Here is a 24,363-nt window from a genome sequence, read left to right as displayed (position 1 = left end):
CGAACTCTTGGGAAACAAGTAAATTGGAGCTAGGAACTCGTGGGAAGCAAATATCTACTTCAGTTGACACTTTCTGGAAGGTATTAGGTTGTCTCCTTGGCTCATCTCATCTTTAATCTATTTTTGGGTGGGTTTTAGGAAAGGTTTATTGTGTTTGAGCCAGAATCTGAAGTTGCAACTTCAGATCTGGATTTCCCTTGGCCTTTAGAGCCATAAAGCTATCAGATTTGGCAAGTATGAGCCTTCCCTCAGTGTTAGACTTCATTGCAACCTTAGTTTTTTCATTTTAGGGCCTTAAAGATTTGCATGCACGTAAAGTTTGCAACTTTACGTGATAAGCATGTCTGGGAAGGTTGGATCTACAATTTTGAGCCTTTACATGGCTTAAAAAGCATCTGTATGGATGAAGGTATGAAGGGAGTCGGCGAGTGGCTTAGTCGACTTGGCGAGTCCGATGAAGATGGTCATGAGCTCGGCGAGTCGGATAAGTGACTCGGTGAGTCCATTGAAGATTGCCTTGGGCTCAGCGAGTCAGCTAGGGTCTTACCGAACCTTGGACAATGCACGAACTCGGGGAGTTGTAAGGGAAATAGACGGGTTAGCAAGAGAGTTATCGATCGTAAACACTAGGAACTTGGCGAGTCGCTCGGGGGACTCGACGAATTGACAAGCTATGCATGGACTCGGCGAGTGGCTGGATGCACTCGACGAGTCAGGTCAACATGGACTGTTGACATTGACCTTTGGCATTGGCTATAACCTAGGATTGCTTATGTGACTTCTGGGGGTATCTTGGGAATTTATGATATTTGTGATGTGTTGGATATAGGTGGTGGAGTGTGTGGCGGTGATCTGAGAGTTGAGCTTTCTATTTTCAGTCAACAGTTGCAAGGTGAGTTATCCTCACTATACTCAAGGATCTAAGGCACCAAGGTCGTCCCTTTGGATTGTTATCTGGTTATGTATGCTATTATGATCTGTTAGATCGATATCCTAGAGGGTAGGATAATACTATGTGGTATGTGGTATGATCGATTAGATCGGTATCCTGGTAGATAGGATTGTATTATGTGCTATGTCGTATGATCCGTTAGATCAGTATCCTAGTAAATAGGATGTTATATGTTGCTATGATCCGTTAGATTAGTATCCTGATAGATAGGATGTTGCTATGCTGTTATGATCTGTTAGATCGGTGTGCCTGTTTATAGACTGTCATGTGATTATCTGTTATATATGCGCACATGTTTGTTTGGCGGTTGAGGCTTATCTGCTTTGTGTGAAAGCCAATAGACCTGGGCATTCCAATTAGTTGGTTGTCGGCCGTGAGTATTCCATACTGAGGATGATAGGACTCATAGCATGTGGGCATTCCAACATGTTGATTGTGGGACTGGGGTATTCCATCCCGAGGATGATTGGACCCATAGTACGTTAGCAAGCCAACCTGTTGGTTGTGAGCCTGGGGTATTCCAACCCGATGATTGACTGGACCCATAGTATTTTGTTTATGATTATATGCGTATTGTTGTGGCTACAGGTATTTTGGGGGAACTCACTAAGCTTTCGGGCTTATAGTTTCAATTTATTGTTTCAGGTACATCAGGGGATCGCGACAAGGCAAAGGCGTGATTGTACATCTCCTCACATGTTGTTATGGTTTCTGGGAAAACTCTGATATAGACTATTTTGGAAACAAATTTGTAATAACTATTGGTTTTAAATGTTTTCGAAAAGTTTAAAATTGGATTGAAGTTTATGGGTGTTACACCTTTCGGTGATAGAGCTAAACATGCACCTGAAGTTTGCCGAAACAACAGTTAGTTTATGTGACATATAGCCAATTCAATTTATTTAGTAATCAAACATTGGTATATCATATCCCTACTTCTTTAAAATAAAAAGTTATATTTTAAAGTATTTAGAACACATGCAACATTGAAATCATTAAGACACACATCGATTTCATAGATTACTATGACTTAGTTAGTGTTATGGAATATATTTGATATATTCGTGTCATGGTTTTGTTTTAGTTGTTAGCTTGAGTTTTTTAGAATTTAAGTATAAATATCAATCAATAACTTAGATAGTTTAAGGTCATACATAATATTTTCCAAAATATATGATTTCAACCCTCTTCATTAGGTTATCACGGAACCAAATTTGAGATAGTCCAAGATTCATACACAAAATACCATGCTTTGTTTTGTTGCCTCTTTGAGACATAAATTTTGCACAATAACGATAAGAGACGTGTAACATCCCAAGTTTAGAAGCAGGAGTTTAGGGGTGCTAGGTGTAAATAAAGGAGCAAACTCGATGAGTAGGTGTCTTAACTCGTCGAGTCAGAGCGGGTGTTGGGCATGTATTAAGTGACCAACTCGACGAGTCGGCGGCTGGACTCAGCGAGTTGGTGCTGGAAAGAGAAAACCCTAAAATTTAGGGTTTGCACCCTATTTAAAAGAATTATGTCCTCACCTCGGCCCCCCTTACTACCTCTTGACGGCCAGAAGCAACCCTAAACGAAAGCCCCATTTGTGAGTGAAAGAAGGGAGAAAGTGTGTTTTGAAGCAATTGTAAGAAGAAGGCTAGGAGGATTTGATCATAGAAGAGCTGGAGGATTCGACTTTTTTTTGTTGTGGGCATCAGTTTGAAGGTAACAAGTTAATACCTTGACTCTATTGCATTTAGAACTATTCATGAATGAGATTTGGGAGTGGACCAGGTGCCAAGGCTCAGAGAGTGGACCAGACAGACTGAAGGCTCGGTGCGGGCGGTCCAATTATACTGTAGACTTAGGGAGTGGATCAGGTGGACTGAAGGCCCGGTGCGGGCGCACCAACCACACTGTAGACTTGAGATGCAAGGGGCAGAGCCCCTTTCAACAGTCCTAAACATCTCATGTTTAGTACTTGTATTAACCAGGATTAATACGAGAGTTCAAATTTGTATTGTAGCTAACGTTGAACTCTCGTATTAATCCTGGTTAATACAAGTACTAAACGATTTGATGATATCAAAATCACCAATAATTTTTATATCATTAATTATCAATTTACGACTAATTTTTCGTCGGGTTTTGTTCATACTTTCTTCTTTGGTGGATGCAATTTTGCCGTGTCTTCTTAGAGATACATCTTCCTTGAATCAAAGGATTGTGTACAAGGAACATGGACATATAGAAAATTAGAGATCTATTTTTGATGGTAGGGGCATCATGGGAATATGGACTTTCCTCTAAAAGTGAAAAATCACCCAAAGTTTGTATTAGACAATGTCACCAAATTATTATGACATTTGACTACAAGCGGTATTCCATTTTGACCTTCCAGTCTTGTGATTTATGATTTATACCTTAGACAACTAAACTTTTTTTACCCTATTTAGAAGCATTTACGTTTTTAAAATTTAAATGTGAATAATAGTGTGAGTTGGTCATGAAATAATTACACCTATCTACCATAATAATGAAAATCTTTTTGCCATAAATCACTTTCTTCTTTATTTTGATACATATCATTTTATAGGAGTTTTAAAATTTTTATTATCTATTTGTCATTATTTTAAGATTTCTATTTTCTTAAAATAAAATTTCATAAAATTATAATGGGTTTCATAAGGAAAGAGAGTTATTCTATATATTAATTTGATAATATACTCTCATAAATGCTCCAAACAATTTGATTTTTTTATAAATGTTCCAAAAATTTATATTTTATTATGTAAAAATATTAATCATTAAAATATTTAATATTTATATATTAATATTATTTTTTTTATTTTAATAAATCTGTATAATACACGGGTTTCATATCTAGTGTATAATAAGTCATTTGAAAAAACTTAAGATGGCATAAAACTATATAGAACAAATGTTTTATTGGATTTAAAACCTTAATATTAATATTAATAAAAGCTAATACTTAGCACTTAACATATGTTTTAAAAAACAATTTTTGTAAAATCATAAAAGAAATAAGTTTCTTATATATTCTTAAAGTTTGGGTTGCATAACATACAATATTCCAATATTAAAAACGCTTGTTAATGTTTGTTTATAATATTTACATTAAATCAATAAATTAACACAAATATATAAACAAACTGATTTTTGTGTTAGTTAAGATGACAAACTAACACAAACGAATAAATACATTTGAGATGGTGCCCACGAACATATTCACAAGCGTATTAATCTACTATAATAAATAAACGTTTTTTTTTGTCACATGTCCTCTTCTCCTTCATTTGGATACATGATATTTTCTAACATTTTTAAATTATATATTTTTCACTTGTCATTTATTGTATTTTTCATTCTATTAAATTAAAATTTTCACATTTAATATGTAAGGTAATATATATATAAGGTATTTATTAAAAAGGGTTTATATATGTAATGTATCCAATACATTAAAATCTTATTAATTTTAATAATTCAAAAGATTTCTCATTTTTTTTATAAATTTTAATTTTTTTCAAATTGTTAAAATTGTATATTTAATATTTTTTAAATAAACCCATGTAATACATGGATCTCACACCTAGTAAATGATAAACAAAAGTAATTAGCAGTGTATTCAAACTTTTGGAACAATCATAATATGAAAAATATTGAACACTATAATTGAAATCCGAAAATCTCAGTTTTAAACAACTTTCCATTATTGATCCCAATAGAGAATTAGGTAATAAAAAAAATTGTAAATAGCATCTTCCATAGCAACATAGACTATTCCTAACGAAAAAATGCGTACCTTAACAATATGGACAAATATTAACGAACAAGTTACCAAACCTTCACAAACGAGACATTTTTTGTGTACATTTATTTACAAAATAAATGAACATAGTCATTTGCATATATTTGTTCTGTCCAACAAATAAAAAGGCAAACAAACTTGAAAAGACACAAGGATTGGCTTTTCACACGGCGAATTCTTTGTTGTTCATATTTAAAAAGGGAAAATACATTGCCTATATGATTTTATTTTTTGATGATATTAATCCATACAACATATTTTTATGGATCATATGTTGATAACATTATCCTTACTACGTCTTCTATGGATAATTTGAGGCATATCATCACAACGTTGTTACGAAGTTTGCAATGACTGATATTCTTATCTTATTCTTGGTATTGCGGAAATTAAGAATAAATCCGGTCTTCAATTGTCCCAACGCAAATATGTCATTGACTTACTTCAGCACACTAATATGTTAGATTGCAATCCTTGCCGGACACCAGTCGATACCCAATCAAAACTTGATCTCTCGGGTTCTCTAGTCTCATGCTCTCCTTTATACTGCAACCTCGTTAGTGATTATATATATTTAACCTTCACCAGGTCAGACATTACCTTTGTGGTTCAACATATATGTCTCTACATGTACAACCCATGAGAGTCTCAATTTCATGCTTCAAACGGATTCTCAAATGCATTCGAGGTACATTTGACTATGACTTTCAACTTCACGCATCAACTACTTCTTGCCTGATTGCCTATTATGATGTTGGTTGGGGAGGTTGCCCCGCTTCCAGACGACCTACTAGTGGTTATTGTGTTTATATTGGGGACAACCTTATCTCTTCATCATCCAAATGACATGTCACAGTTCCCCACTCTAGTGTTGAAGCCGAGTAAAGAGGGGTGGCTAATACGGTTGCCAAAACTTGTTGGCTTCATAATCTTTTACATGAGCTTCATTGTCCTCTCTCGAAAGCTACCATTGTTTATTGGTACAACGTTACTATAATGTATCTCTCAACCAATCCCATCCATCATTAACGAATGAAGCGTATTGAGATTGAAATGCATTTTGTTCAATACAAGGTCGCCACTAGGCAAGTTAAAGTTCTACATATCCCTTCAAGTCTCTAGTACCCTGACATCTTCATTAAGGGACTTTCGTGTTCACTGTTCATAGACTTTCATTCCAGTTTGATTGTTCGTCTTTATCTTCACGCTCCAACTACCAAGTTAGTGTAGGCCCAATGTATATCTTGGAATGAGACATCAACATATGTTCCTACACTTTTATATTGTTCAATGAACATTCAATCATCATACAAGCTTACTTTATAATGTTCATCCACAAAATTTTGTTAGTCAATTTCTTTTGTTCCAAAAAAAACAATTGTCATATATACCTTCTTTTTTTCTTTTTCCATCATCTAGTTTTTAAAACATTATTGTAAAACAAAAATAAATTGATGAAGGAGGGCTGATTTTGTCTCTAAGTTTTGAATTATAATATCTTATTATAATAGGAATGAAATTTGAAGGACGAATACTAGCTACCAATATGCTTAAACCATAGTGTTTTTCCATCAACGATGGTTAGGAAGTAACAAGCTCCCAACAAGGAAGGTATGTGATAATTACCACATATGTTGTAATGTATTAAATCAAAATAATCGAAAATTTTTATTGATACATATGGAAATGATAATATGGTGTGCTTAGCTTTTACATTAGAATCACAAACTCTACCACTTACAACATGAGAAAACTACCAAAAAGTCAATATGATGGATTTACACTTGAAGGCATATGTCAAACGTTGATGTTGGCCGTAGCCATAATTGCCCTAAATCCATTCGATAAAGGCCATATTTGCAATCACCAAATCCTATTAGATTCATCAACTGTAAGCCTTGTATGACATAAGAAATAGAAAATGTCACATAATAATTTAAATATTTTGTTTTTTTTTTAAAGGGAACTTTCCTAACGAGGGTTTCCAGGCTAACTTTCGCGCACTGATTAATTCCCCGCTGCAAACATGAGGCTTTGCCTCATGTCTTGGAGTCACTGCAAGCCGACCTTCATGATTAATAAAAGAGTACATTTGAATTTCGGGATATGCAAAACACTTTAAATTATTAATCCATTCGACAATGTAAAACTATCGGATCCCTCAACTTATGTTGCTTCCCTATTAGGTATGGTAATCGACATTCCATGGTTGCACCCTCGTTTGGTTTTGAAAAACTCATAATCAGAAGCCATGTGATCGCTAGCACTAATGTGTATAATCCATGCATTATTGAAATTAGCCTTACTAGCCATATTCATAGAAGGAGATTGTCCCGAGTTAAGTGGTTTCCCTTAGAGAAGTGTTTTACTACTATGAATATCCTATTATCTTGAAGTAATTTCCATAATTTTGTTCATTTTCCCACATAAAGTGCATCACTCGACTTCTTCCTCGTCACCGATTACCTTTGTAACATTATATTGCGTTGAATGTTGGTGTCTGTCCCAACCTCCTAGCATCCATATGTGTGCATCTGAAAGGTGATTTCCTTAATGGTAGGTTTCTTTATAATCGAGATAACTCTTTGATGTACATCTTCCGCAAAGATGATAGTTCATAGATGTATGTGTCGTTTCATTGCCAGGATTTGAGTTCCTTATGGTCTTGAAGTTGCTATTTAGTCCCATCATGAACTCTTGATTCAATTAATATTCTCTTAGTGCTACGTGTGTAATTGCCATATGCATCGAGGTGTCAAGGATACCAACGGTATTTCATCCCATAAGGCATGTTTCTTCGTATAATGCGGAAATGAAACCCTTCTTGTGTTGTGTTATCCTCACTACTTTTTTTGGCTTTCATGGACTTTCCAAAATACTAACATTTTGATTCCATAAAACTCAAAAAAGATGACATTTATAATGCAATTTTTTTTTATAAATGTGCAATAGATCTTATCCGTTTATATGTCTTAGTAATTTAGTTATTAAAAAAAATTAAAACATGTAAGATGAATTTGTGAAAAAGTGATAAAACAACTAATATTTTGAAATCCATATAAAAAACACTTAAATAATTTATATGAATATATTATATATTGAAAAAAAATCACTATTTGTATCAATACATATAAATTTTTTAATATAAAAATATAGTTATTTGAACATGGTCTCGTGTATCTTATTGCATCTTATTTAAATAACAATTACAAATGTATCATGACTCTAAAAAAACGATGCTTTTAAGCATGTTATAAAGAATTAAATATTCGTAGATATTTGGGGTATTAAAAATGGCAATTTTTTAATTACATTTATTATCACTACAAAATACAAATTATCGCTGAATTCTATATACTCGTGCCCTATATAGCTTTTTTAAAGTCACAAGTGGGAGAAATTATCTCTCTTCTTCTTCTTCTTCTTCTCATAGGCTCTCAGTTTCCTTTCTCCGACTACAAGATAGCTTCCCTAGGCCACTGTATATCTTATATATACATACACACATCTATATCTATACCCCTTCCTCTCTCCATCATCTCTGAAACATCTTTTCCTTTCTTTCCTACGATCTTTAAACCCCATCTGATCGGCTCTGAACATATGACAGATTCTTGATTTTCTCAAGCTCTCATCGGAACCCAAAAAGGTAACATCAAGAAAAGCCAGAAAAGATAACCGCTTTGTAATAACAGCAATGATAAAACCCTATCTATAACGTATTTAATACTCTGATAAGTCCTGTTTGACTTTTTATTTTCTAATTTTCATGACATGGGTTTCCTGACTTTGCTCTAGTTTTCTTGAATCTTTATTAGATAGATAGGTACAGGTCTGCAATCTAATCAGATCCCAGGCTTCATATTTTGTGGGGTTTTCAGTTTCCTCAAACTTCATTAAATTTGGGAGTTTTGGGGTTTTATGGCGACGATGGAGATCTGGGTTGCTTGCAAAGTTTTATGCTTTTATGCATCTTTCTTGAAAAGGAGTTACTTTTATGTTATTCTGTTCTATATACAACTTTCCTCGATGCATTTAATATATCAAAAAAATGCATTCTTATTCCTTTGGAGTGGGTTTTGTAGAGCGATATAGTATATTATATCTCCAGATTGTAACATGAATCTTTAGTTTTTCAATTCGCTATAGAAATGTTTCATGCTTTTGATTCTTTTTAAAGCTTTCACTGAATCTTGATTCTTTTTTTTTTCAGTGGGAGTTCCTATTATGTGACGTTCTAATCGATCATCAGGCGACTCCAAATTTACAAATTTTTGTTACAAAAGTTTCTGAAATGGACACGGATGCCCTAATCTCAAAACCCAAATCCAGCGTCCTACAGAGACTATTTCCTGCTGTTTTACCCGTACTTTTCATCGCAATTACATACATCGATCCTGGAAAATGGATTGCATCAATCGAAGGTGGGGCCCGTTTTGGGTACGATCTAATCATACCCATGTCTGTCTTTAGTTTATCTGCTGTTCTTTGTCAATACCTCTCAGCTTCCATTGCAGTGGTCACCGGAAAAGACCTTGCGCAGGTATAAAGTGAATTCTTGATTTTTGGATCATGTGATTGTTTCATAATTTCTTGAAGTATGGAGTTAATAAAGTTATCTTGATTCTTTCTAATTCTTTCTTCTCATGTAGATATGTAGTTCAGAGTACGATGCATTAACGTGTATCTTCTTAGGGATCGAAGCCGAACTTTCCATGATTGCTTTAGATCTTTCTATGGTATTACACCCTTTTTATATATAAATATCCCTCTCAATTATTACGGTTTCGCCATTCTACTTGCTTAAATGTTAACTTATGATTGCTTAAATACGCGTATTTTGATAGATTTTGGGCGTGGCACATGGACTTAACTTGATGTTCGGCATGGGGTTGTTCACTTGTTTGTTCTTGACTTCATTCGATGCTTTTCTATTCCCTATTTTCTCCAATTTGTTGGTAAGCATTAGTCAATGAGTTCAATCTTTTGATTGAACCAAAGAAACCAGACGATTTACAATTTCACATGTGATTCTTTCAGAATCACATGTGAATCGTCTGGTTTCTTGGTTTTGTGTGATTTTTACAATTTCTTATTGAACTTTTTCCTTCAGATCAATCTTTTGTTTTATAACTAATTTGGTGTGATTTTTAATTTAGGAGAGTGGTAAAGCTAAGTTTATGTGCATGTGTTTGGCAACGGTTGCGTTACTTTCTTATCTTTTTGGTGTGGTTGTGAGTCAACCGGATACATCACTCTCCATGAGTGGTGGCATGTTAACAAGATTCAATGGGGAAAGTGTTTTGGCATTGATTAGTCTTCTAGGTGCAAGTATTATGCCTCATAATTTTTATCTTCATTCATCTATTGTGAAGGTAACTCATCTTTTTCTTTGAGTTGCATATTTTCATGTGGAATAATCTTTTTAATGGAGTTATTTGTTTTTTTTTTTCAGCAAAGTAAGGGACAAGAACATGTTTCAAAAGGAGCATTGTGTCTCGATCATCTTTTCGCCATTTCGGGTGTTTTCAGTGGTGTTTTTCTTGTAAATTATGTTCTAATGAACTCAGCAGCAAATGTTTTCTACAGTTCTGGGCTTGATTTGCTTACTTTTCAAGATGCCTTGTCTTTAATGGATCAGGTTTGATGCTATTCAAAATTTTACATTTCGAAAATCCACTTTTGTTCATCCCTGTTTTACAGATCACGATTTTATTGCAGGTATTTAGGGGATTGATGGGAACTTTTGCGTTAATACTCATCCTGTTGCTTTCAAATCATACTACAGCGTTGACCTGGAAATTCGGTGGTCAACCTATTCTTCATAATTTCTTCAAAATCAACATCCCGGGATGGTTTCATCACTCAACAATCAGATTCATCGCCATTATTCCAGCTTTCTTGTGTTCATGGCAATCTGGGGCCGAGGGTACATATCAGCTCCTAATCTTCACTCAGATTTTGGTGGCTCTTTTGCTTCCATCATCTGTGATTCCCCTTTTTCGGATTGCAACATCAAGATCAGTAATGGGGGTGAATAAAATTTCTAGGGTTCTCGAGTTTTTTGTGTTGATCACGTTTATTGGGATGCTCAGTCTAGCAATTGTGTTTGTGGTTGAAATGATGTTTGGAAACAGCGATTGGGCGAGTAATATCAGATGGAATTTAGGCAGTGGTGGATCGATTTCAAGTCCTTATTCTGTCCTTCTTCTCACTGCGTCTCTTTCATTCTTTCTTATGCTTTGGCTTGTTGTAACACCTTTGCAGTCTGCAAGTTCGAAACCAGAAATAGTTCACGATTCATCGTTGAATGAGAGAACCCAACATGGAATTCAGCAGGAAACATCACCGGAGTACCATTCGGATTCACAAAAATCCACTCGTCAGCTTGATTTGCCTGAAGAAATCATGGAACCTGAGAAAGGTTCTCGTTTGACTACCATCGATGAACATTCATCTGATATCTTATTACCATCATCGCCACCAGAGGAATCAGGAACAGAAACAGGAACAACTGTTCCAGTCGTTGAAGATAGAAGCAACTTGAAGAACCAAGAATCTGAATCGATCGAAAAGACATTGAGTATAGACGGGAATTCACAGAAAGAACATCCAACAAATCCATGGCAGATAGAAGAATCACCCAAAGTAGTCTCTGAAACGAACCATTTAGCAGTATCACCCGAAGGACCAGGATCGTTTAGAAGTCTCGGTTTGAAACACGATGATGTGGGTTCCGGCACCGGAAGTTGGTCAAAGTTAGCCGGATTGGGCCGGGCTGCAAGGCGCCAATTAGCTGCAGTTCTTGACGAATTTTGGGGCCAACTTTTCGATTTCCATGGCGAACCAACGCAGGAAGCAAAAGCAAGAAAACTTGACAAATTACTCGGAATAAATTCTAAGGTGAACATGAATTCGAAGGCAACACCACATCAGAGTGTGCAAACGAATACCGATTCGATTTACGTGGTTCACCGGCGCCCAAGCTCGTCTTCATTGTTATCGAACCAAAAGCAAATACTAGACGCTTATGCACAGCGATCAAACCTCAATGTGATGGACCCTGGTGAAAAGCGATACCATAGCCTCCGTCTTCAATCATCTTCTAATGGTCTTCGAATTCCTCAAGCTTCTGTTGGGTTCGATGATCAACCAGCTACTGTTCATGGGTATCAAATCAAGTCTTATATGAATCAAATGGAGTCATTAACCCCAAAATCACCATCGTTTGGTTCTTCAGCAAACTATAAAGCTCCGTATTCTTTAACGAAAGGTCTGCAAAACGGGGTGAGTCCGGCAAAGCCACCTGGGTTTCCGGATCCGGTTGTGTCCAGGAACATCTCAATGCAACCAGAAAGGTCATACCAGAATCAGTATCCTGAAACAATGCATAGCACTGTAAACGAGAAGAGATATTACAGTATGCCCTCCCTTCCTCGTGATGGAAATCTTGGCCGGACAATGCATGATATGACGATTTATTCAGGCCCTTCGTATAATAGATCCGGGACTCCTTCAGCCTATACCGGTTCTTACCAGTTAAATTCAGGAGCAGATACATGGTCCATTTGGTCCAGACAACCTTACGAACAATTTGGTTTAGCTGAAAAATCAAACAGTAGAATGAGTTTAAACAGTCAAGAAATTGGTTCTGGGGTTGATTTAGAAGCAAATCTTCTGAAATCTTTGAGACTTTGTATCGTGAAGCTCTTGAAACTTGAAGGATCTGATTGGTTGTTTCAGCAGAACAGTGGTCTTGACGAAGACCTTGTTGACCGCGTAGCCGCTAGGGAGCGGTTCCTGTATGAAGTCGAGAGTAAGGAGATGAACGGGGTGGCTCACGGCGGCGACTCGGGGATGAAAATCGATCTGGTGACCTCGATTCCCAATTGTGGGGAAGGTTGTGTCTGGAGGGCTGATTTGATAACAAGCTTTGGTGTGTGGTGTATACATAGGGTTCTTGAGCTTTCGCTCATGGAAAGCCGGCCGGAGCTTTGGGGGAAATACACTTATGTTCTTAATCGTCTTCAGGTAACGCTTTCTTTTTAACCCCGATGATCTGATTTTGTGTTGGATCGGATTTTTGAGTTTATTGTGGTGTGATTGTTTTAGGGTATACTGGAGCTGGCGTTCTCTAAACCACGGGCGGCGATGAACCCATGTTTCTGTCTGCAACTTCCGACTTCCTACCAGCAGCGGAAGGTGTCTCCGCCTAAATCAGCCACCAGTCTTCCGCCGCCGGCGAAACAGAGCAAGGGTAAATGCACAACGGCCGCCAGTCTGTTGGATATAGTGAAGGATGTGGAGATTGCGATTTCTTGTAGAAAAGGTCGAACAGGGACTGCGGCGGGTGACGTGGCGTTCCCGAAAGGAAAAGAGAACTTGGCGTCTGTTCTAAAGCGATATAAACGGCGGTTGTCGAATAAGCCGGCGGTAACTCCAGATGGATTAATTGGGCCCCACAAGACTGCCTTGTCAGCATCTTATGGGTTGTGATTGTGATTGACCCGAAATGCCCAGTTTTGTTTGGGTTTGGGAGTCGAGATTAGAAAGGAGGTTGTTGTCGTTATGTGGATTGTAAATGTTTTTACGTGGACGACAAAAGGGAATCGATGGTTGATTTTCTTTCTTTTGAGTTTTGATGTTGTTGAAGGGTTATTGGTGGAAATGGAATTGGAAACCAAAAATTATGCCAATTATTCCAAAATTTTGTCATTGTTTTTTAGCGATTAATCCATGATTTCTTAGTTTTTACCTATTGTCAGAATGTATTTTATTTAGTGATGTAACCTAATCGAGACAACTCCTGAGATATTTGTGATTTGGGACCGACTTGAAATCAATATTGTTCAAGTCGAGCTTGAGCTACACATCTACATTATCGAGCCGAGCTTGAGTATTGGAATACTCGAATAATGAAATTCATGAGCTTAATTGAACATTGCTATATTTATATTTTTACCATTTGTTTTTTTCTTCATATTTACATATTATAGAGACGAATTAAATCAAGTTTACGAGCTTAATCCCATTTCTATTTGTAATTTAGTTTAATGTAATTTTATTTTTCTAATAGCTAACCATGTTGAGCTCGAAAATGTTAATTACTTTATTGAGTTCAAGTTCGAGCTTGAGATTAAGGCTCCGATCGAGCTTGAGTTTTTCAATCAAGTCGAGTTTTGAGCTTTGACAACTTGACTCGACTTCGCTCAATTACCCCTAATAACTATTCCATAATCCAATGATTAATGAAGTGAATAAAACAAAAGGAAAAAGAAAATGCATATGGATATAACAAACTATTGGTAGTGTCGTTAGCCGTTTTAAATTATAGAATATATCAAAAGATCATCCATGTATATACATAATGTCAATTTCGTTAAATTTGGTCGAATAATGTGAGTAATTAGTTATTTAGTTTTACCAATTTCTAATTTTCTATGCTCTTGGATTCGGTTTTAAGTGTATAAATTTATTAGAAGAAACTAAAATAGAGAAGAAAGATATTGTTTTACATTAATTGTGTAAGCTGAATCTAGAGTTGGAACCCAAATATGTGTTTTCTCCGGAAATCGCAAAACTCCAAACACCTTTACATGGATCCTATAACAGATTTGGAACCACCATAAGTACGAAACACATTTTTTTAATTATACTAATATAAAAAGTCATCTTCAACATAATACCGTTACAAAGTATGATAATTAACATCACCTTGTACTATCGTATTGATTGTTCGAATACGTTATCTTGTATACATACCTTGAGAAAGATGATCAAAAGGGCTCGGGGAAGTTCGTAACAACACCGACTAGATACTTAGTATGGACTAAACCATAAAGCCAAGAGGTTCAATTGTCATTTGTGTTAATTGTGCATCAACGAAGTTGACCTTGAGTTTGTAAGCATTCAATACTCTTAGAGAACCAGTTCGCCCGTGTTTCCCAAGTGACCATTTTTTGTGCCAAACATGGGAGTTTTTAGGGTTTAGCTAACATTTTATGATTTTATTTTTATTAGTAGTAGTTTCCTTGATTGTTATGAGTCATATTAGGGTTAAAATATTATAAATAGGGTTAGTTATCTTTGAATTATTCATAAAGGTTATGTCAAAATGAGTTTATAAAAGCTTTTATGGAAGAATTAGAGGTTAATTCTGTTAGATTAAGGTGTCTGAACCAGAAACTAAATTGGTATATTCTTGAACTAGAAGCGAATTTCTTTTTGGGTTGCCCTCAAGACCAGAAATAGCTAGAATTGATATTGAGAGAGAGATGAATAATTTATAGATTATTATATAATTAATAAACTAATTGAAAATCCCTAGAAAATAATTTGTTAATATATTATGTGATTAATATATTAATTGAAAATAGATAGATGATTTGTTGATTTATTATGTGATTAATAAATTGATATGAGATCAGTTGTTAAATAATTGATTTATTAATTTATATGATTAATAAATTAAGGTGAAGTCAATTAGAATTGCTTAACTATTAATCAGAATTAATTTGAAATTAATTCGAGATTAATTGGAATTAACTGAATGTGCAATTAGTGAATTGTAATTGTTCAATAGTTGAACAAAAGAAGCAATTCTAGAACTCTCCATGGTGTGGACAGTTTTGAAGGGTTTTCTAGGGTTTCTGGAAGCCTTCTGGTTGTATATAAGGAAACGATTTGAATTATAATTAAATCTATTAATTAATTAATTTAAATCTTGTTTTATCTGCAAGTTACCTAAACTATAAATAGGATCTAGCGGCTTGCAATTTTCGTTCACCACATTACTTGTAGGCATACGAACGAAATTCCATTCATATCTCCTCTCTGCTCCTCATTCTAGGGTTTTTGGTTTTAGGTGTGAGCCATTAGAGGCATCATACTTTCGGTGCTTGCTTTCCAAGGAACTTCATGCTATAATAATCAAAAGGTATGTAAACCTAATCTTTATGTTGATTTCGAGTTTCATAGCCTCTCTTTTACGGTTCTTGATGTTCATAGGTTATTTCTATCAATAGTTTAAACATAGATCCTTTTTAGGTTGCATGTAAACTGAAGGGTTTAAGTGTTTTTTCCGCCACATGAATTTTTTTATAACCTAGAAAACCCATCAACTTCTTCACTAAGAACACAAAGTATTTCTCAAATGTGTTTTTGAGCGTTCCAACATCATTTTTGGATCTTTCCATACATTCATCTTCATTTGATATCACATATGGTTGATATAGTCGGTTGTGGAAGACCTTTCATAATCGTTCACTGTCATAACATCGGATGTGATGTTGGTATGGTCGATGCTTGAGACTCATGCATTCAAATTGAGAAGATAACTATAGAGCCCGGGAGGAAGATGTAATGAGGTTGTTAGCTCAGATTCTAACCGGATCCAAAGGGACATGGAATTCAATCGACTAGTTAACTCCAGGGAATTCATGGTTAAAATCCAATGCTTATCACCTTACAACGTGAGTTTGAGTAATATAGTGGGAGTGAATATCTGGTTGATAATCCTTGCCACAATTTACATGATGACATCTTTTCCATTAAAGCTTTTTCATCATACATATCACTATAGTTGGATGTGAGTGTATCCCACATCGATGTGACATGATCCCATAAGTGTCTATATATGTTTGATTACCCCTCTTCACAAAGTCGACATCCCGAAACCATGTGGCTCAACACATACATGTATATCCTTAATTCCTCATCGAACCACCATCTCTAAAATGTTAGTGTATCCCACATTGTTGCAACATAGTCCCTTAAGTGTCTATATAGTTGGAGTCCCCCCCCCCCCCCGCTCTCTCTATAAGGGCTTGTTTAGAGAGTTGAGAATCTACACATATCTTAAATTGAATTTAACTTATAAAAATTTCATACATGATTTCATTTTTGAAGATCAAACAACTAGAACACCTTTTCAGCCTAATGACTCAAGAAACGACTATTTCGTGGTGGTATTGTTTACAAATATAATCCAGATGATGACCTGCTTCTCAAACCATTCAAATTATAATAAATAATTGTTGAAGACTAGACAAAGCCTTTTGATGTTGATCTTGCTTATGACACTAGTGTCATCTTTGACTCATATCACTTTTATCCTCATCTATGATAATGATCCCCACTTCGAATGAGACCTTGCTTACAAAATCAAGGGCGAATAAAGAAAATTTTAGAGTAGGTACGTGGAACTCAAATTGCATCCATAAATTTCATTTTATATATGGACCTATGATGGTAAATCCATGAGGAGTTTTTAGGTATTAACATTTTTAATAAAAATGTGAAAATTATGCTTATTGAGCTACCATATATTGAACTTTTAGGAGGATTCATCATTTGAGGGAAATAATAACCGTCCCAACAACTCCCACAACACCATTCCACAATTACGATTTATTTTGTAACACTCAGTTTAAGATTTGCTTCGTTGCTTGGGGTTGCGGTCTAGTCATTAAATGTCATAAGGCTTAGGGCTTCGAGAAAGGAAAGATTTTGCCCATTTCGGATGTGGGTGTCATGGTATAAGTGATCCAAGTAGTCTATTGTGTCTTCGGAAGCCAAATGTATAATTGTAATTTTATATCTTGGCCTTTTATGGATTTAGGGTTTTCTTCGGTGGTTTTAAGGATTAAGTGTGTTGTTAGGAGCGTAGGTCTTCTCGCCACCTTTCGTGGATATAAGGTCTTTGGAAACGGACCAAGGATGAGGAAGTTATGGTATTTTGAAATTATTGGCAGTTTTGGTCCCTAATGGAAATAATTGGCAAGGCAGTCCCATGCATGTGTGTGCTTGGCTGGGTACGCCTAGCATAAGTTTGGGGTACGGCTAATGTAATGATGGATAAGTGAAACGCGTATGATGAAGATGTACGCCCAGCATAGAAAAACTACGCCCGACGTAGTGTGCTGAGTTCCAAAACCCTAATTTTTACGGTTTGCTCACTATTTAAGCACCTTAAGTTCCAAGTGTGAGCCTCCCTTTCATCCTCCATTGCCTTAAACCCTAATTTCGAGTGGTAGCTTCATCCAAGAGTGTTGTGAGCCTTGTATGTGCATTTTTGGTGAATTTTAGTGTATTTCAAGAGGTGGTAGCTTGGTGTAAGGTGGTGGTTCAAGGAAAGGCTTGTAGATCAAGACTCCTTGCTACATTTTCAGCTCATTGAATGTAAAAAGTTCTTAGCTTTATCATTATAAGTTGAGGTCTATGATTATATGGGTTTTGGTTTGATTTTGACCTCACGAGCAACGTCTAGTGGTTGGAGACCACTCCAGAAGCTTTGATTTGCCACTCTTAACATATATAAGGTTATAAGTTTATAAAACGGCTTGCTTGATGCTTAGATAAGGTGCCTACATGTTCTTGATTGGTTTTTGATGGATTAAAATGGTTATTGGGTCCCTTTGGGTCATGCAAATGCATAAAGGTGCCAACTTTATACGTTAAGAGCTTTAGTTGGAGGTTCCCTGAAGTTTAGACACAAAAGTGCTTAATTGGTAAAGTCAGAAATTGAGTTTGGAGGATCTACGGTTATGCCTCGTGTAACTAGAGGTACGCCCAACATACCTCCTCTTTGGTTGCGATCCAGATTCCTCGAGTACGCCCAACGTAAGCTGAGCATACGCCCCGTGCTCGTGGTTTTATAGTCCTTTGGGCTTGTTTCATGTTTGGGCTTCGGATTTGGGTTGGGTTTTATGTGTTGGGTTTTGGTCAGAGGAATTTGAGAGTTTTAGGACTTTTGGACATGTTTAGTTGGGCCAAGATTTTGTATTGGGCCTTGGTGGGCCCAACGGTTTTAGACTTTAGTGGGCCCAATGGGCTTGGACCTTTGGGCTAACGGAGAATTATTAAACTAGGAAATATTGGGCTTTTGGGTAAGGCCCATATGGGGTTGGGCCTAATTTGGAAAATTGGGCCATTAGTGGGCTTTTCTAGATCTTGCGGTTTTAGGCTTGTTTGGATTTGGGGCTTGGGCCTTGGGCCTTGGTTGTGAATCTTGTTGGACCGGGGGTAAAATGGTCAATTTACCCCAAGTTTGGATTATAGATCATGGTTTGGAATTCAATTGCTAATTGGATATCGTTTTGGTAATTATTAGCTTGGGAAGTCGTCAGGACAGCAACTAGGGATTTCTTGTAGTGAGCTTCAACATTCAAGGTGAGTCTCGTTACTGTTCTATGGGTATAAGGCACCAATATCGGCCTATTTGGTTTATGTATTGTAGGAAGACCTAGGGGGGTGAACCCTTGGCATTATGCATGAAAGACCAGGAGGCAGCTCCTAGCATACTGTATGCAAGACCAGAGTCTGAGCTCTGGCAATTATTAGTTAAGTAGTTGTAGATTGTATGCTAGTTGTCTTTATGATACTTGCATGGAATACCAAGAGGTGGCTCCTGACACTTGTCTGTAAGACCCAAGGTTGTGGCCCCCAGCCGGGCAAAAGGACCACAAGGTGGCTCGTGGCATAATGGCAAGACTATGTGCGACACATAACACATTTATTGATTATGATATATGAATGATATGTATGGCTCACAGTTATGTATGACTTGTATGGATCGTTGGATATGTATGATATGTGGTATTTGGGGAAATCACTAAGCTTCATACTTACGATTTTCAGTTTTTGTTTCAGGTACTCCGGTTTTCAAATGAAAGAGCTCGGGATGATCGCAGTGCATACACCCGTGTTTTCCGCAATATGTGATCTTTGGGAAATGAACTCTAATGATTGTTTTATTTGAAGTGCTTTCGATGTTTTGAAGAAAGTTACAATAGTGTTTTAATTATAATAAAAATGAAATTGTTATCCTTGATTTTTAGGTTGTTACATATTTCCAGTGTTTCCATCTATATATGGAAAAAGTAAATGTTAAAGTTCAAGAGAATGAAATATTTATTCGAAAGTTTTTTCAGTGAAAGTACACCAATAGACACCAACTTCAATGTTTAAAAACATTTCTAAAAGGACAAACGGAATTGATGTCTCGTACTCTCTTTCGTTTGTTGAAAAGAACATAATATACAAATATCAATAACCGATTAATGGTAATTGGTATGAATGAATCTAAATAATGCTAGATGTCATCCTTTTTAAATGTATAATGCTAGATATTAAGTCCCTTTTAAATGTACACCCCATTTGATATTTTACACTAACACACATGTTCAGAAGAACCCACAGGGGATGAAGGGATTTTCCTTGATGACACACCAATAAAGGGGTACCCTACACTAGTTTGACCTCAAGACCATAAAGGTCCCAGTTCTTGACGTACCGACCCAACTTAGGGTCTAGGTGTTCAGATTGTGATTTCAAGTGAGCCCTTTTATGTTAAATGTAAGAGCACTAAAAGTTAGGGTTGTTTCGGGTATTTTACAACATATTGATTCTTAGGAATTTTGTTAGGATTAAGCTATTATAAACATGGTTCTTAAAGTGTGTTCAACGTGCCACTATCATCTCCTAACTGTTTTCATTTTGTATATTACGTATTATTATCACTCACTTGTATTTATACCTAAGTGAAATCTCAAAGCTAAGTAAGTTTTTTTTACAACACTCTACTCTTTAATCATTCCTTTGAACACCTTCTAAGCTTAATGCTAACTTGCCATCGAATCCTTTCGCTCAAACCCGAGATACCATTAATCTTCCTTCATTTCAAGTGATATCGGACTCGAAGTCTTCATGGCACCACTTTACCTATTAACCATATCTTCCTTTCAAAGTGTATCATCAAAAAAGCATTATGAATATAAACGTAAAATGAAATTGAATTCATGTATCAATAATTTGTATAATACAACTTAGCAACTAAATAAAATCAAGGGTAATTTAATCTACTCTAATAAATAATTTTTTGGTTACATATCACATTATCATTCATTTTGGTACATGTTATTTTATAGTTATTTTAGATTAAATTTTTGTACATATCATTTTAGAGTTTTTTCCATTTTATTAAATTTTACATAGTATTTAAATGTATTAATTATTATAAATATAATAATAAATGAATATCAATTTAATTAATGCAACTTTCATTTTAAATTTAAAGTTTCTAATTGAAACTCAATTATTTTCTTTGTTTAGCTATTTAAATTATTTGTTAAGCAATTTAATTTCAACAATTCAATAACTTTCTTATTTTGTTATAAATTCAAAATTTCTAAATATTTATACCATTCATATTTTTCTTATACATCAATAAGAATTATATTTTGACTTTTGAGGAAAAAAAGGATAGGAATTTATAAGCCGCGTAACTGCACCGCACAGAAATGCATCAGCCCACAAGCATCTTTCCGTGACAATTTTCCTCTTCATCATTCATCACTCATCTCTCTCTCTCTCTCTCTGTCTCTCTCTCTCCGGTGTAGAGCTCTCAGGAGAATTTAGAGGTACGTCTGTGGAAATTTAATCCTCATAGTTTTCAGTAACTGAATCATACAACTACTTTCAAAGTTCAATGTTTTTCCCCTCTGTTTTTAGCGCGAATCCGGCAATTGTTTGATCTCAATTCTCTGCAAACTCGTCTTGGATTTCTTCTTATTTTTTCTGCTTATGTTTTGATTAATCGATCTGTTTTTTCCGATTAAAGTAAGTGAGTTTATATACAACTATATGCACTGATCCAAATCTAAGCAATCACTAAAACATAGTTTTCGTTTCACTTGTTCATCAACAAATTCATCGCCGGAAATAGAGTTTCAAATCAAAATTAATCGATTAATTCACAGGGAGCCCTTAATAAGTTGGAGAATTTATCATACGTTATTTGAAATTGAACCCGAAAGTGAAAGCTAGTTCGCTCTAGTGATGCACAGTTATTAGTATCCATCCAAGGGAAATTAACAAGTTGCAAATCTAAGTAAATCAAGGGTCAAATCTCGATTGATCTTCAACTAAGATGTGATTAGCCCTTTTAACTTGTTTGTTTTTGCTACCCTAAATTCTAAAATGGGAATCATTGCATCATTGATTAATAAATGTTGTTGATATGATTGCAGTTTGTTTGAGCAAGAAAAGGTTTGAATTAAATCGATGGGGTTTGTTATTGTGATATCGTTGCCTCTGATTCTATTGTTCTTGATTGCTGCGATCGGATGTTATCTGTTTGGAAGAAATCGTGCTCGCAAAGAAGCAATAACTCCTCAGTATTACGGACCTCCTGCACCACCATATGGAGTTCAAGTCTCTTCCAATAAATAAAATATAAAAAGTTTATAAATTATGATACAGATTCCAAATATTTCTTTCTATTTTCATATACGTGTGATTATTATATTATATGATATATGATATAGTTACTTCAACTCTATGTTTAGAATTGTTTCTTTTGGTAAATCTTACACTTTTATTGCAATACAAGTTACCAAAATACTTGTGTACTTTAGTGGATTTAAATTATCATGATTGTAGTAGCAATGTTTCTTTTGGTAAATCTTACACTTTTATATGATATATTTTTTGTTTAAGTTGTCCAAAAGTTTGGCCCAAGTAAACTCGATAAGTAATATGAAGGCCCAAATAAGGTAGTTATTGATTTTGAAATAGAAACTAAAAATCAAACGTGAATGGTATCTTACGATTTTGTATTAAGTTTGAAATCCAATAATAAAATGATATTAATATATGATAGTTTTTAACAAGTAAATATATTAAATATTGGCGTTTTCTTATTCAAGTCGTACGAATTTTTACTAGATACCACATTTTCATCCATTTTAGGTCATTTGCTTCGTCTTTTAACAAAATTTTTGCCAAATCTTATAAAAATATCATTTTATCTGACTTTATTTAATCATTGATATTTATTGAATCCAACGGCAACACGAACACACTTATCTCTTTTAAAAAAACACAAACACATTATGGTGTTGCAACGGTCACATTTTTTCCTTCTTTCTTTTTCTTTCTTTTTGAACAGATCGATATTGATCATATGGAATAAACTTGTCTTTCTTATAATATTATTAATTTATGAAACATTTTGAAGCAACATCCATCATTTAACTAGACCCTCTTTTTAAAGAGAACTAAACACCCATGTATATTTTCTTCTGCATCTCTTCCAATTAATATCGTATGTATATACATAATGATTCCTGAAAAAAGAAAAAAAAAGAGAAGAAATGATTGAAAACTTTCTCGAAATCTACTGAATAAAAATAGTTACGACCTATCATATATACATATAACATACTTAGAAAAAGAACTATCAATCCTAAGTGTCTAACTAATTCTAGCTGACTAACTAACTGTACTGACATGACAATCTTCATTATAAATACCAACATCCCCCTCCAGTTGGAGAGTGGGAGATAATCTTCATATGAACCAATTGTGATTGGGTTGGAACATATTGGAGAGAAATCAATCCATCTTTTAACTTTTCTCGTACAAAGCGGCAATCGAGTTCCGTGAAGAAAAAAACGGATTTTTAGCAATATATAATGCTGCTTGACTATTACATTTAACATGAATAAGAGTCACATTGGGTACATTTATCTCATGTAGGATTCTTGATAGCCATGCTAATTCAACAATGACACACCTCATGCTTTGATACTCATCTTCTATTGATGACAATGATATGGTTACTTGTTTCCTGGACTTCCATGAAATTGGACTTCCTCCCAACAAAATTAAAAAACCATTGATACTTCTTGTTGACTAAGGACATGCAACCCAGTCAGAACCACAAAAAGCTTGTAACTTGAAATCTTCTTGATTATTAAAGCCTAATCCTTGATTTGGATCATTATTGATGTACCTTAAAGTGTGCATAGCAACTTCAAAATGAGATAATTTTGGATTTGACATAAATTGGCTATGATGTTGAACTGGAAAAGCAAGATCATGTTGAGTGTAAATAAAGTTTACCCACAAGATGATGATATACTTCTGGATTAGACATTAATAGCCCTTCATTGATTAAAACTTTAATATTAGATGGAAAAGGAAAAATGAAATTTCATTGCATTGAAATTCTTTCAACATGTGCAAAATTCCTCTATGTCAAAATTACCCTAAAAAAGAGTAAAAAACTTTAATACCCAAGAAGAAATTAAGATGTCCAAAATCCTTAATCTTGAATTTGGAATAAAAAAATCCTTTAAAAACATATCTCTTCTTCATTATTTCATGTAACCATGATGTCATGATCGACTAAGCAACTACAAAAGTGACATGATGACCCATCTTTTTATGAAATAGAGAGTAATCGTCCTTAGAATTTTGATATCCATTGTCTTTAAGGGCCGAAGACAACTTAGCATACCATTGACGTGAGGCTTGTTTAAGTCCATACAATGACTTTTGGAGTTTACAAACTTGATTATATTTTTGTAAAACAAGACCAAGTTGTGGTTTCATATATATTTATTCGTCTAAATCCCTATGAAGGAACACATTATTAACATCTAATCGATCATGTTCTAGCCCTTCATAACAACAATTGCAATTAATGCACGAATTTTTTTCATTTTGACAACTGGAGAGGAAGTTTTTGTATAATCAATACTAGCTTTCTGAGTGTAACCCTTCACCATAAATCTCCATTTACAACAATTAACTT

At 35.0% G+C, this 24,363-nt stretch overlaps 1 protein-coding gene and 1 long non-coding RNA gene across 2 annotated transcripts; both read left to right on the top strand.

Annotated features, from left to right (window-relative positions):
- Positions 1-8,143: 8,143 nt before the first annotated feature.
- LOC145032666 (ethylene-insensitive protein 2.2-like) lies at positions 8,144-13,524 on the top strand. The gene is made up of 8 exons (XM_078981562.1): positions 8,144-8,415; positions 8,980-9,309; positions 9,419-9,505; positions 9,614-9,724; positions 9,926-10,141; positions 10,222-10,407; positions 10,488-12,797; positions 12,879-13,524. Exons 2-8 carry the CDS (start codon positions 9,061-9,063, stop codon positions 13,260-13,262), a joined length of 3,543 nt encoding a protein of 1,180 aa, XP_078837688.1. The 5' UTR covers positions 8,144-8,415; positions 8,980-9,060; the 3' UTR covers positions 13,263-13,524.
- A 7,483-nt stretch (positions 13,525-21,007) lies between these two features.
- LOC145032676 (uncharacterized) lies at positions 21,008-22,104 on the top strand. The gene is made up of 2 exons (XR_013677184.1): positions 21,008-21,184; positions 21,794-22,104. It is a non-coding gene; the product is annotated as an uncharacterized LOC145032676 (long non-coding RNA).
- Positions 22,105-24,363: the final 2,259 nt, after the last annotated feature.

This window comes from Lactuca saligna, chromosome 2 (assembly GCF_052625555.1).
Source record: "Lactuca saligna cultivar CGN05327 chromosome 2, ASM5262555v1, whole genome shotgun sequence".
Taxonomy (NCBI): domain Eukaryota; kingdom Viridiplantae; phylum Streptophyta; class Magnoliopsida; order Asterales; family Asteraceae; genus Lactuca; species Lactuca saligna.
This window is presented reverse-complemented; position numbering and strand designations above follow the sequence as displayed.